At 38.6% G+C, this 14,940-nt stretch overlaps 1 protein-coding gene across 9 annotated transcripts in view; it reads right to left on the minus strand.

The window, feature by feature from the left end:
* The window catches only part of LOC109468558 (unconventional myosin-Va-like), a 56,374-nt gene that overhangs the window by 24,500 nt on the left and 16,934 nt on the right, over positions 1-14,940 (minus strand). For 7 of the 9 annotated variants that reach the window (XM_019766803.1, XM_019766807.1, XM_019766805.1 and 4 more), the window contains exons 6-27: positions 13,986-14,075; positions 12,565-12,790; positions 12,031-12,138; positions 11,724-11,836; positions 11,057-11,188; positions 10,367-10,500; positions 9,908-9,989; positions 9,468-9,608; positions 8,582-8,791; positions 7,414-7,416; positions 5,972-6,115; positions 5,300-5,397; positions 5,044-5,130; positions 4,649-4,760; positions 3,926-4,137; positions 3,247-3,403; positions 2,630-2,779; positions 2,429-2,518; positions 1,805-2,029; positions 1,450-1,543; positions 1,236-1,324; positions 735-932 (exon numbers count right to left, since the gene is read on the minus strand). In XM_019766803.1, the coding sequence (XP_019622362.1) occupies positions 735-932; positions 1,236-1,324; positions 1,450-1,543; positions 1,805-2,029; positions 2,429-2,518; positions 2,630-2,779; positions 3,247-3,403; positions 3,926-4,137; positions 4,649-4,760; positions 5,044-5,130; positions 5,300-5,397; positions 5,972-6,115; positions 7,414-7,416; positions 8,582-8,791; positions 9,468-9,608; positions 9,908-9,989; positions 10,367-10,500; positions 11,057-11,188; positions 11,724-11,836; positions 12,031-12,138; positions 12,565-12,790; positions 13,986-14,075 (2,895 nt within the window). The remainder of the gene's footprint in view (positions 1-734; positions 933-1,235; positions 1,325-1,449; positions 1,544-1,804; positions 2,030-2,428; positions 2,519-2,629; positions 2,780-3,246; positions 3,404-3,925; positions 4,138-4,648; positions 4,761-5,043; positions 5,131-5,299; positions 5,398-5,971; positions 6,116-7,413; positions 7,417-8,581; positions 8,792-9,467; positions 9,609-9,907; positions 9,990-10,366; positions 10,501-11,056; positions 11,189-11,723; positions 11,837-12,030; positions 12,139-12,564; positions 12,791-13,985; positions 14,076-14,940) is intronic. The other 2 variants (XM_019766804.1, XM_019766806.1) reach the window with 2 other exon arrangements.

A 14,940-nucleotide genomic window follows, 5' to 3' on the forward strand; every position in this document is an offset into this window, starting at 1 on the left:
CTCCTATATTCAAACAATATTTTTCAGTAACCAACAGCACTTAGCTAAAAATGCAGTTGAAGAATGCAGGAGGTTTTAAAGTATCACATGACAACACCAAGCAGAAATAGAGTTGAAGCTGTGTAAACTAAAAGGAAGGCTGCAAGTAGAAACAAAATAAAGTATTCCACTATACCGGTACACAGAAGGGTGCATGTACAAGCAATGTGTAGCTGTTAGTTTGAAATTTCTATGAACAAGCAACATGATTTACTAAATAATAAAGTTGTAACAAACAATTGCATTGCAAATGTGTTGTACTTAAGTGTGAATAAATATTTTTGTTTAGTATCATTCTGTATGTATGTTTATGCAAAACGTAAATGTGCAGTGTTTCTTTAGCTCAATGTTTAATGGAGAAAATGCATTGGAAGCACAAAAAGAAAAAAATGATTTGATGTAACTAACTGTAACTGACTGTAACTATTTCTTTACGAAATGCAGATTTCTATATACCACAGCATTTCTGATGCTCTACAACCACATTTTCTACATTAAATTTCTAACCCATGGCGAAATCTCCACCATGAATAAGGGTCTCCAACAAACAGAATAGCCTTCCTATACAGACAACTTTGTGGGATCTTCTTGGGTTCAGGAACAAATCCTACAGCGCCCCCTTTTGGGATGTTATAGTACTGCAGCTCCTAAGCGTAACATCTTCCTGGCTGAGTGAGAATACAGAAAGGCCATACCTGTTCCTCGCCCTCGCCCTTCCCGATGGTTCCATAGCCTGACTCGGAGTTCAGGTCGACACTGCTGACGTCAGAGCCGGCGCGGCGGTGCATGCGGGGACTGGGCACGGCAGAGTCCATGTCACCAACTTTCCCCTGCTGCAGCAGAGTCATCTCATCCCGCAGGTTCTCATATCTCTGCTCCATACGCGCATAGTCCTAGGGGTAAAATGTAGAATCTTAATAAAAGCACTACAAGAAGAAATTTTGTACTGTAAGGAAGAACACTGACATAGTCCTGGGGAAGCAGTGTAGCATCTAAATAAAAACACCTCAAGAAAAATTGTTGTACTGTTATTGTTAGAATCTTCCCAAAAACACCGGCATAGTCCTGAAGAAAAAATATTATATTGTAAGAATCTTACTAAGAACAATGACATAGTCCTGAAGAAAAATTGTTGTACTATAAGAACACCAGGCATGCATAGTCCTGAAGACGTCATCAAGACTGGAATCTCTTACCTTGATCAACTGTTGATGCTGTGATCTTTCTTGAGCTAACTCTTCCTCCAGCTCCTGTTTCTCCAGTTCTAACTCTGGAACATGTGCAGCTGAGAGGGGGAGATAGAAATTATATGTTTGTTTATTTGTTTGAGTAAAAACCCTTTAATCCAAATTTGGATCACAATGTCATAAATGTAAAGAAATTGACCTCACATGCAGAAATCAATCTCACCTTGGAACTCCTCCTCTTGCAGTGCTACCTTCTCCATAAGTTCTTTATTCTCTGTGGCCAGTCTGTCTATTTCTGCCTTCAGTGCTGTGTTCAACTACAAAGGCATAAAGAAACAAACGTACATTGTAGGTCAGTTCAGTTGTATCCACTTGTATGTTTGTATGAATAGTTGTAGGTAGAATACATGTACATTACAAAAGTCACTGTACTTTTGTTGTGTCTGAGTCAATATAATTGTTGTATTAGCTGTAACCCAAAAGATAAATGTTCATGGAAGCTAACTTCACTTTTGTCAATTTCACAAGTTATGCTATTCACTAAAGAATCTGAAAGTGACTATTAGTAAGATAATTACCATTTCCTGCTCTTCTTTGTAAATTTCTCCCTCTTCTTCCAGCATCTGTTTCTCCTTCTTGGTGAGGTCCAGCTCGGCCTTAAGTTTGGTGATCTCATCTTCAAGTTCATGCACCTTGTTGGAGGAGACCTTTGCCACTTCTTCTGTCTTCTTAAGTTCCGTCACTTGTGTCTGCAAGTCTTGGATGACCTCCACCTTCTTATGGAGCTCTTTGGACTCCTTGTTCTGTTCATTTTCAGACAAAGGTAAGAAGGTGGTTAGGGATGTTGACTTGAAATCTAAAGGTTCTGGGTTCGAATCCCAAGCAGATCCTGATGTCATGCCCTTGTGAAAGGTAATTTTCACAAATTTCTTCAATCATTATGGACTAGTTTCAGATAGGGATGTCCTCTTGCATGGCACATGTTTGACAAAAACCACATACTTCATGAGCAAGTTAAATAACCCAAGACACTTATCGATAGGAGTAGGGGTCTTTCCTGGTGTGAGTGACTGGCTTTACGCAGCTTGTACTTTTACTTAAAAGTGCAAATCTGGCGTATTATGCCTTGAGGCATTTTGACAATCATGCTAACAGTAAAACAAAGGAGAATAGAATTATATTCCCCTGCTTTGATCACTAACCTGTTCGTTGAGTTTCCTTTGCAGATCAATGATCTTGTTCTCCATTCCTTTGTTAAGTTTCTTGTAGTGGTCCACAGATTTGGCCTGGATCTGTGTAATAAGAAAGAGTATTTAGACTAGAGGCCTCTGCAGAGCTGTATCATCTCAAAAGCTCAATTAACCATGAATAATCCTGTCTATTTCTTAAAGACAATCTCTTACCTTGAGTTTCTTGAGCTCCTTCTTGGCGAGCCAGCGTCGCCAGCAGCTCTGGATGAGGATGATGGACTGCATCTCATGCCAGTAGCGTTTCCGAGCCACGTATCCCCGCCACGCGCGCTGGATCAGTCGGGCCTTGACTTCGTATCGCAACTAGAACGACAAGAAATCCAAGAATTTAGACTTCCAGGAAGAATTGGAGGGTCACTGTGTCTGACCTTTTGATCTGTAATTCTGCCTGTCAATCCTCCCCCTACCCACGTGCCGTCAACCTACTCTGCCTGGACTTGCAGACCTAGACACACAAACCCACACATCGGCTAACCAAAACAATACTTCTGTCCCCAAAAGAAACAACAAAACAAAGGTTACACCCCTTGTCCTTAACAACTGTCCTTAACAACTGTTAGAAATTCATGGTCACATGTCAGTGAGTGGGTCATTTTTTCCTGAAGAAGGACAAAGGACAAGTTGGTGTATTTTGCTTGTGTTTAACTTTGAGCTAGTGATAGTAAAAATGTGATCAAGCATTTTTCCAGTTATTTTCAAATAAAAGAAATTCATACCTATACTAACATCACACCATATTGCTCTTTAGTAAACAGGAAGTGACCCCTGACCTGCAGGAAGCGAATCCTGGCGAACTTCCCTCGGCCCCATGCCTGAATACGCAGGATGGTCCAGCGCATCTTGAGGTAGCGGCTTCGTGCCAAATATCCACGGAAACGTTTCTGGATTGTAGTTGCAGCCTTGGTCTCACGCATCCACTTCAGGTATCTACAAGAAAACGAAAACAAGATGAAACTTTAAAACTCAACTTTGTAGTCTTCAAAGGTTGCTATATACTGTAATTCCTGACTTTTTCACTGTACTGTTATGTTCACTGTTTTCACTGTCACTTCTGTACCGTGAACTTATCATTACAGTTAACAAATAATTCCTGGACTTTCTTTTTCCTGCACCTGTCGCCGCCATGAACATATAGTTCTGTGAACATGTCCATTTTTCCCAAACTGAGAGCTTTGCTACCGTGAACATAAAGTGAATTACAGCTGTAATTCCTGATTTTTTCACCATACTGTTATGTTCACTGTTTTCACTGTCACTTCTGTACCATGAACTTATCATTACAGTTAAATAATTCTCTTGGACTTTCTCTTTCCTGCACCCGTCGCCACAGTGAATAAATAGTTCCGAGAACATGTCCATTTCTTTCAGACCGTGAACTTCTGCTACCGTGAACATAAATTATTACAGTATTAAAAAAAAAGGATTTCTTTCACTGTTTAGACTCCCCACCTTCTGGCCAGTATTCCCCGGGTGCGCTGTTGGAGCCACAGAGCAAGCTGCTTCAGCTTCTGATAGCGCCTCTTCATCAGCCAGCCCCGGATATGCTTCTGGATCATGATGCTGCATGCTCGAAGCTTATCGGACCGCAGCTTCTCCATGTACGCAACTTGTCCCGCGCGGAAGAAGATCTTCGTCTTACCGAACTGGAACTTGTCTGGGTCCTGGAAAAAAAAGTTGGACAGTGTGAGTAGTTTTGTTTCTGGTCACAAAAAAACTTAAGACCAATGTAACTGAAGTTTCATCAGGTGGCAAAAAATAACTGTTACAGCAAAATGGATGATAAATACAACTTCTACATTAGGCAACTTTTGAACAGGGCAATAAAATCTCTTATGAGATAAAATTAAATTTATGAGTCTAAGAAAAACATCTGAGTTTCTCTGAGTAAAGTGTAAAATGCTATCAATGTACATTTGTTCATTTGGTCACTTCAAATTTGGAAAGTTGGTCAGTTTTGAAATGCTTTCTCACAGCTTTGTAAAAAGCATGTCATAAAAAGATTTGTTAGGGACTCCAAATCTAAATGGACTTGCATGTATGTTTCCTTAACTTCTCAGGACTTAAAATTCATGTTTTGGAATAGGTGAACTGGTGCAACCAATCCTAAAAATCTAGGTACACAGATTATGCACTGGGGTATGTTCTACACTAATGATGCTTCTTCCCCTTCACCTTGATGAGTCGTGAGACGACAGTAGCACAGGTGTTCTTCATGTCTTCTCGGTTGATCTCTGTGGACACCATCAGGACACGGTAACGCTGGAAGAACTCAGGGTACGTCCATCTACAAAACAAATCGCAACATAGTAAACATACACTACAGTGAACTATGCTCTTTACTACTATCAAGATCCACTTCATTTTCATATTTACAATACAACAATATTGTGATAGTCTCATGTTAATGTGGTGTAAAAACTGGCTGACTGCTACCCACCCCTGTGTATGGATCCCCCATAGCATTGCAATGTTTACATTGTACCTAGACCTTAGGTCCTCCATAGCATGTTACATGTATCCTCAAATACTACGTACTACTAGATAGTACTACTAAGAATGGTACAGACCTGGATGGGTAACCTGCAGAGCTGATACGGATGGTCTCCAGTACACCACAGGCCCTCAGCTGCTGCATCGCTCGCTTGGGCTCAAACCTGCACACAAACAAAAATATGGGGGCATCTTTTAGAACAAGAAGTGTCTGGCATTGCCAAAAAATCAAGCAAGGTGTCCTGTCTGCATACATAGTCAACCATGCTTCTGGTTCTAAAGAAGATCAAACAACAGATGCAGAACTGTCCCTAATCGTCTTGAGGTACTCACGTGAAAGCCCTCTTCTCATCGTTGGGTTTGATGCATCTGACGTAGTGTGGAGTGGTGGAGTTGAGGGTTTCCATGAGCAAGCATAGCGATTCCTTGAACTGTGTACAAACAGCAAGCATTAGTCCTCACCTTTTCTATGCTACCTAACACCATAGTCAACAGAAATTTGGTAGACACATGCTACTTCAGTGTGAAAGTTTTTGAACCCTGCACAAGTAAATCTCATTAGTCATTCTTTTAAATTAATTTCAACACTGTCCAGGCCTCGAAATTAACTTTTCTTTCTATTGTCCCAGCACTGTCCCAAAAATAAATTTCAATTGTCCCAAAGTGAGGATGAACCGTCCCAACCTGTTTTTTGGGAAGTATTGTATGACTTCAACTTGAAGTGAACTTTATTTTGCTTAATATGTTCACTCCCAGGCGCACTATAATTACAGTGTAGATAGTAAATTTGGAGGGACTTTTCTGGATCCAAAAGCCGGGATGTGTGCCTAATACACAAAAGATGGGCTGACATTCTAATTATTATTTTTCTATTGTCCCAAAATGTCCCAAAGTGTCTTTTTAGTTGTCCCAGCCTAAATTTTAGTGGTCAGTGGCCATTGGACCACCTTTAAATTCCTGCCCTGACTGTCTTCTACCCATATGTAGGAAGGATTGGTTTCTCACCTGTAAGCCGACAGTCTTTCTCATCTCTTTGCTGGGCTGCTTGTGTTTCTGAGGGAGATGTTTCATGGTGATCTTCCCTTTCTTGGCAGGGGGCGGCGCTGGAAGTCCGCCTTTCGTGGATACCAGGTCGGCAACTAGTTGGAACTGAAGAACCACAATATTGTAAGTTTATAGAATATACACATCACTTACTATAATTCATTAATTCAAGATATTCAATTTTGTTCTCCAAAATTATTTTTGTTGAAACACTGTTAAAGAAAATTTTCACAGATTTACAACCCCAAATATTGCTCTCGTGTTTTTCCTTTTATGAGGGAAACCTTATGAAAATTTAGATGCCATTGCTAAATGTTAATACAGTGCTGCACTGATTAAAATGATACAGGAGAACACTGCAATATTAGCCATACATTATAAGGAAGGTTGATTAAACTGCAAAGAGGGTATCATTTGTCTCACAATGAAGCATTGCATGAACTGTCATGTATTATTATATATTATCCATGTATGAAAAGGGCAAAATTCTAGTTTTGCCTAAACCTCAACCATGGTACATGTATATTTCAATATATAAAATATATTTCAATTCCAAAACAAACTTAGCAGGGGCTCTGAAATGTGAAGACAGACACTTGAGGAAAAAGAATAAATTGACTTATATACATGTTTACAATAATTATTCACAAGTCAAACTGAAATATTCTACCAGTATAAAGTTAGTTGTAAAATTATACCAAAATGGCACAAGAGGCAAAATTCCTAATAGAGCTTATATGTGTAACAGCTCTAAAACATTTTCCCAATAGTGAGTAAATAGCCATAATCATGAACAGCTTTCATCCCTTTTTGGGTATGAAAAAAAAGCAGATATAACAGAAACCTTGCCTCTTGACACTATGGTGTTACTAGTATATGGGTTCACATGCTCTTAGTAGTCAGTATCCATTACACATGCAATAGCATATTATTGGTATCTGTATCATTTATTACAAAAACAAACGTTACTTTTTAAGATACAAGACAATGTATAATGCATGCATTAAATAACAATAACCAGAACTGTGTGTTATTTTGTGAGAAAACATGCTAAAGCATGCTTTAGAAATTAGAGGGATTCCACAACATTTGAGTACATCAAGGTCTTTAGTATGACTTCAAGCAAAAACTTTCTAAACTACTCTTTATAAAAAAAAATGGTATTTAAGATGGAGTGTTGCCTATCATATAACAAAAATAGTTACTGCATAATGAGAAAGAACTTAAACATTAGCCATTACAGTTACAAACATTACAATTACTCACTTGTATAAGCTACTTGTATCTAACTAAACTCTATATTGTATACTTTTTTCAACTCAAGAACATTGATGATAAACAAATGTTGAGGAATCACTTGGAAGAAAGAAGTAAGAAAGTTCATGCAGTCTAAATCATTTTACCTTCTACCGGGAGAACCACACCAAACCAACCAAAGACCAAACCAACCAGAACATACGGGTATAATAGAAAGAATATAGAAAGGTTTGTAAGCAAATAACATGTTCATCAGTCCAGCCAATGAAAACATGGCATTCATAATTGTTTCATGTGGTAGGGCACAAAATACTTTATTTTCTGTTACCAAGTACAAATTTACAGGCTACTAGAATTTTTACCTGTGATTTTGGTTAAATTGCTTACAAGTGCCCCAAAATATATTTAGAATACAAAGTCATGTATTTTGTGCCCTCCATATATTCAACTAAATCAGTGACAGGCAAGTTAGTGTTAGTTTAGCAGATGACATGACTGTGAGTTTTATATAGAACAAAAAGAAAATGTACAGTAGTGGACAGGCTAGCAGCACAGAAATATGTGTATCAATATAGTGAAAGGTGATATTAAACAAAATGATAATCATATTGTGATTTCCAATGGTACATATTTATCTAAGACTTACTTTTTGTAATATTGGAGTTTAATTTGGTTAGTTTTGCAGTATGTCATGGTAAGGTAAATATTGTAATATCGGCTGTCATGTACATAATTAACAGCTGTATAGTTAGCTGTTATAATGATTATAACATAATATGTTATATTTTTACTAACCAGCATTAGTTATGGGGGGATTAGAAATAGTATACATTCAAACAATGTAAGCAAGTTGTGAACAATGATTTTTGCACTCTTAGTTAGCTACAATCAAAGTTAGTTACACCATGCCAAAGACATGAACATCATTCAAGTAAAACAAACTTGATTAATACAATTTTTTTAAACGGCATGCAGTGTATAATAAAATGCAACACCACTTAGTACACAATCACAATACAATCTTGTCAAAAACAATTATTAGTAAAATCAATCAAGTTTTCAAAGGTAATAGATCTGTTAATTACATGTGCAAAAATACTCAGCTTCTCATTATAGCATAATATCCTGAGCAAATATCAAGTTTAATATGATTTAATAATCAAAAAAAGCCAGTGCCATACTGTTTAGCTATCATAAGACAACATCATGATACTAGTTCTCTTGCTACGATTGAATTTGTTAAAGATGCTTTTCCACTTTTTAACAAATCTAGTCTAAATGGTGTCTTAAGTTTTGAAGAACAAGTAGACGTACCTCGCTCGCTCGGAGTATATTGATATGTTCCTCGTTGACCAAGTCTCTGTTTTTCTCAAGGAAACCTTCAGCTTGGTATTCCACCTTGTCAGCAAAGTGATAGATGATGAAGGCAGAGTTGGACATGCGGGGCTTGTCGAAGTGCTTGGCTTTCTTCAGGTGCTTGTCGTAAAGCTTCTGGCACCAGTTCTGGTCCGAGCCTTTAGGAAGCTGGAGAGGATTTGGGAGTTTAGTAGACATTTTTAGCCTCTGTACACTTGGAGAAGCCACACAGACGAAACCGGTCGTGTGACAGGCTGAATAAAAGTTCTAAACGGGAACTATGCAGTTCCAGATGTCTTACTGAGGGACGACCGTGTGTGCGAGATGTCGGTTAGCTTGAGGAATGAATCCCCTCTACTATATACTGGGAGTTTAGTAGACAAGTTCTTGCTTAAAAGCTCAATGTAAACAGTAGAAATTCAGATGTGACACTGAGATTGTAAGAAATTCAATGGACTGTCATGAGTTTTTCTTTAGCAAAATGAAAAAGCTATCAAATTTTAGAGTAGAGGTTTTCCTTCAAAATGATGATTAGAAATGACACTAAGACAATAGTGGAAAATCTTCAGTCTGCTTTGGTAAAGATTTCTGTTTTCTTGGAGCTTTTTTGGCAATGCCTCAGGAGTAGAGCCTATTGATGAAGGATGACATTTCCAATGGTAAGCTCTAACATTAAAAAAAGGTGCAATGGCATAATGGGCAGAGTATAGACTAGCCACTTGCTGTTACCCAGTAGTGATTGCAAGAAGTTACATTACCCAGTGCTCAAGAAATGGAGATGGGTGCTGCCCAATACACTATGAACGGTATGGTTAAAACTTTGCCTTTTTTTTAAAGCACCCACCTTGCACTCCTCATCAAGTAAATCCAGCAGACCAAGTTTCGCCTCGATCAGGTCGATGCAGGGTTGGTTGTCGTAGTAGTCGATAAACGACCAGGTGATCTCTTCCCGCACGTATTCTTCCTGCTCCAGCTTAAACACATGCTGTAGAGAAAAAAACACAAAGAACCTGCTGTAAGAATGGATAGTTGGGGACCAAGAAGTTGTGAGTTTGAATCCCTGCTATTGTCGCTCACACAACATATACAAATGTATGCTGCTGGAAAGGATTGCAGTCTGTTAAATCGTGGTTCACTGTTCATTGTACTTGTACTTGGTACCATGAACCAGTACCTAGCATCTGTCTCTAAACAAGTGATCATTTCGTACTGTGATAAATTTAGACTCTGGAAAAAGGTGGAGTAAACATTGCATTTGCTGTAATCCAATGGTTTGGTGCTTACCTGAGTGAACTGCTGTTGAAGCTTCTCGTTGGCATAGTTGATACAGAACTGCTCAAAGCTGTTCACTTCGAACACTTCAAACCTGTGGTGGGGAGACAGAAGGGAGTTTGATCAATGTCAGATTGTGATGCAACTTGAAGAGAGCAAAGGACTCCACAACATGAAATATCCCATTGTAAAAAGCTTTTATAATTTCATTTTCTTCACATTTAGAGTCTCAGTATCAAGGTTATTAATTAACTAGTACACATATGCCTAAAACTGTTGTGTTTCCTGTTTCAGGACACTCGGTTGTCAGATCATGGAGCTTAGAAAAGGTTGATCAGCTTGAAGAATTCATGATCCTTGCAGGGATCCACAAAAAAAGTCTAGGGTCTGCAATTTTTTCTAGGGTCAGTCGGGAAACAGGAAACACAACATTTTTTTTTCTTAACCCTCAGCTGAGGCAAGAAAACCCACCCATAGATGTCCAGCACCCCGATGAAGGAGTTCTCCTTGGCCTGAGGGGTCAGCACGGTGTTGATCTTTGACACGATCCAGTCAAACAGCTGGCCGTACAGGAACTTAGCTAGGGCATCTCGGCCATGCATGGCCTGGGGAACAGAGGATATGTCATGTCAATCAAAGGTAGACATCCAGGTTACATGATACATGTACCACAATAACAGTTATTTTGGTAGGAGATATATCACTTCAATTATTCTAGAATTCATTTCATCTTGTCATGTCGATTGATTGAGTAGTACAGTAACTACATCTGTGCATGCTGATTTCTAAGGGATTGGGGGCAACAGTTAATACACAAAACCTTAAGCTTCAAATTGAAACAAGAAAGGATTCAGGAAACTAGACTGGAAGTAGCTATTGAAATGGACTGATATGATGACATTAGTAGTTAAGCATGTTGTTTTAAGATTAGATTTATTGTCTTTTTACTATTAGGAACTAAATACATCCTTTATGTGTTTGTAATATTCTATGGTGTGGGTCACAACACCAGCAACAGCTGCCTTTGTCCCACGTGTATTGTATCATTGCAATTTCAATAAATCTAATCAAATCAAACCACAAGCACTTCCAGGTCTGATCAGTTAACCTAGCGCTATGAGACACATAAGGTACTGGTCAGAATTTAAAAAACCCACTGACCTCTGATGACCTGAGAGGTTTCTCGATGACTTGGTGCACAGCTGTGATCTTCCTGTTACACATCCACTTCCTGAACTGGTTCATGTCCACTCCCAGCAGCTCTGCTACTGCGTACAGGTGGGGGTTCTCAGGCTGGGGGAACATGTACAGGCAAGTTTCAGTCAACTGTTACTGTTGTTATAGCACAGCTCAGACAATTTAACATACCTGGACAATAACTGTCAAATATGCATATAGGTGGGAGTTCTCAGACTATTAGGGAAGAGTAACAGTTAATTTTGAATCAACTGTTGTTACAGCATAACTCAGATAATTAAACATACTTGGATGATGACTGTGAATTGTACTTTAAAAAAGAAACATTTTGGATTTTTCAGATGTCCAATTGTCAATCAAATTCAGTGTGAACCTGAGGTTACAATGATCGTAAACCAATGAAAAAACTTCAATTCAGTCTGTCTTACAATTGTTTATAACAAGAGGGATAGACACTACTATTATACATGTACATCGCATGTACAGGCACTAAACAACGTACATGTACAAATGTATGTTCAGGCACAACAGCACAACAGTATTATAGCTAACTTGGCAACAGGACCCTTAAGGTATACATGTACAAGACAACAACTGTTACACAATGTAACAATGTCAGACTTATACTTACGTCTATATAACACTTCTCGGAGTCCTTAAAGTTCTCGTCCACTTCAATGTTACCCAAGTGCAGCAGAGCAGCCAGTATTCTGAAGATTTCCTGCTGAATCTTGTCCGAGAATCCTTAAGGAAAAACAAAAGTCATATGTCACAATATCAGCACCTAAATTTGAACTAGTAACCTGGACAGGAAAGGAGTCTTTGCAGAGCAATCCTAAATATCAGGTAGATTTGAAGTTGAATGGGAATAAACCAAAATACTCAACAGAATTGTTATTCGGTAAATTAGGCTTAGCCTAAACACCAAGACCATGTACCTAGCAATGACATAGCCTGTTTGGTGTTGTGGAACTCTTCCAAGTCATCCAGGTCCTTAATAACTGGGTCTCCACCTTGGTTGGTGTAGTTGAAGTTCATGGGGTCACCTAGAATTGAAGAGAGTCAGTTAAATTCAGGATTTTGATAGCAGTTTTCACAAAACAAAGAGCTTTGGGAAAAGTACACCAACACGAACTTCCATGATTTATGCATTAACCTCTTTAGGAAAAGATTTGTTTCTAGATCCCTTGCAGATTTCCTACAAACTGCACCTTCCTTTAAAACTGCAGACAACAGCATTCAAATTTTGTGGAGGCAAATTTGCTGCCATGGCAGATAGATACTTGTGCTCCCCATGTACTATGTATACAGTTGCAATGTGTGTCACATATACTAACAAGTTACATGTGTTTTTCCAAAAGAAGAATATACAGTACTATCATACAGTACAGTACTCTCAACCTCTCCAGTCTACACATAATTTGTAGATGGCAAAAAAGTACCACAGCTTTATAAAAAAAATGGCTACACACTAAGACAGAAGTCCTCGAACTCTGGCAGGTCTGCGGCGGCACACAGCTGGTAGAAGATGTGGTAGGTTCTCTCGTTCTCCGCCTGGAACACGATACGCGACTTTTCCAGCAGGTACGTGCGCATGTTGGCGCCGATGATGGTGTAGTTCTTGTTGAAGCCGATCTGGATGTACTTGCCGAAACGACTGCTGTTGTCATTTCTGATGGTCTTGGCATTACCAATGGCCTGGAAGAAGACACATGGTACAGGGTTTATAAGGGTTCAAGTACATGTGTATTCTTATTCTATTTAAAGTATGTCCTGTCAATGTCATGCAATACTGCAGCTAGAGGCTTTGATTTTTTGTGCCGTGTGTGACATTTCTTTTTTTGATGCATGTGACTTTTTGTTTACATATTTAGGTAGGTCACGCAATAATGATATTATCAATGACATTCACCATTATTTTTGATCTTTTTTTACACAAAAAAAGTCAAATTTTGCTTTAAGCAAAGTCTTTGTAAGAGACAACTTTATTTTACAACCTTGGAAAAATGAGAAAATATATTGCCATCAAACAGACAAAAAAATGAGTTGTAATATCATGTCAATGCCACAAAAGAATGCTGATTTGCGGTATGGTATCCATACAATCATGTAGGATGTCATTCATAAATTCAAATTCATGTGGCTTTTTCACATCTTGGGGCAGGCAGTAAACAAAATCAATTCATAGTTCTTCAGTGCTGGAAAACTTGTTTTCAAGTGACTTGACTTGCAGAAAGGTGTAGCATTAGTATATACAATATACATTCATTTTGATTATCAACATTAGATGTTATAATAAGGTGTGTTGTTTCTTCTACAGGACCTGTTGAAAGTGATGTTTAACTGTTAGGAATTTGTTAGTAGTTGACCGACAATAATATAATATGCATTTGGACTCTGGTTTGTTGGTGGTGCCTGACATCTACTCTAACATCTCCATGCATCTTTGTTGCTGTTTCAAACCTGGAAGATTTCTTTGAGCAACTACATGTAGTTTCCCAGTCTCAATAACCACCTGACATAGCCCTGAAATTGAGAATTAGTATGTACATCAGGTTCACATTATTACAATCTATAGTACTTGCACTGCAATATACAAATGCCTGCCCAGCTTCAAAAATAGAAGCATATTGAAAAAGTTTTTGTTCCAGTTTGCTGATAACTACCAGGCAAAAGTACCAAGATCAGCACATGCAGTGGAGAAAGAAACACTACTTTTGCTGGCCGAACATTGCTCAGAATCCACACAGGCCAAAGCAAGTATTAAACTAAGATGACTCAAACATTTCTGAGTGCTTCCTTAGGTTGACAAGCTTCTCTTGGCAGGCTCAGAGGCACACGCAAAACCGCCATTCTCCGTAAAGCAGTGCGTTCTATTCCTGCTGCATCTTACCTCCATAACGGGATTTGACGCCAGCACTTTTCTCTCGATGGCGGTTTCCGCCGTGTACTCCCCTACACTAAGGAACTGGCTCCAGTTGGTCTACCCCGTCATACAGTGACACATATTTAAAGGGGGAGAAACCACACAGAGAGAGGGGGGAGAACAAGAGAAATAAGGGCAAAGCAAAGAAAGCACCATGCAGACACAGTGAAACGTTAATGTCAGCGAATAATAACTTTTGATTCAACCAAACTTTTGGGGCTGAATGAAAAATTTTATGATAAATCAACCAGCTGTACATTTGTAGGTCAACCAAACAGATCTTGTTTTTTATTCATCCTGGAAAGTATGGCGATAATTAGAATTACTTGCAAAAAATGGACAGATGCTTTAAGCAGAGGTGCATACAGCATAGACATTTTCACAGACCCCTTTGCATGTTGGGAAAAACACAGAACTCTGGGTAACACATTGCCATGACAACAGACAATACACAGGAGCCACAAATGTGTTGCCCTGCATTACCCATAATTCTGCTATCCGCAAAAAGGTCTATGTACAAATGACAAACAAAGTGGACACAAAACGTGTGCAAGGAAAAAGGAGAGGTGCTAGTAACAAGGCAGTGTACCACGCCCCAGGTCTGCATGTGTTACAGAAGTCACAGGAAAAAACAGAAAGAAGAAAAGATAAAGAAATGGAAAAAAGACCCCCACACTTAAGAGCCATAATTACCTATAATCTAACACTTCAGATTTAAACAGTCAAATAAAATAATAGTGATTGACTGAATATTCTTCATCTATACAAATAACCCTATCTGTATCATCTGTTTTGTACAGGTCTTTTGAGAGATTAAGGGTCAATTCGATGAGAAGTACAGTACATCTATTATAATTTAGTTCTTGCAAACTAAGATCGAAAAATGCATCATATTTCTTGTTGACTAAGATATTACGACAAG

This window comes from Branchiostoma belcheri, unplaced genomic scaffold (genome assembly GCF_001625305.1).
Source record: "Branchiostoma belcheri isolate BF01 breed outbred unplaced genomic scaffold, Haploidv18h27 scaffold2, whole genome shotgun sequence".
In the NCBI taxonomy this organism is placed as follows: domain Eukaryota; kingdom Metazoa; phylum Chordata; class Leptocardii; order Amphioxiformes; family Branchiostomatidae; genus Branchiostoma; species Branchiostoma belcheri.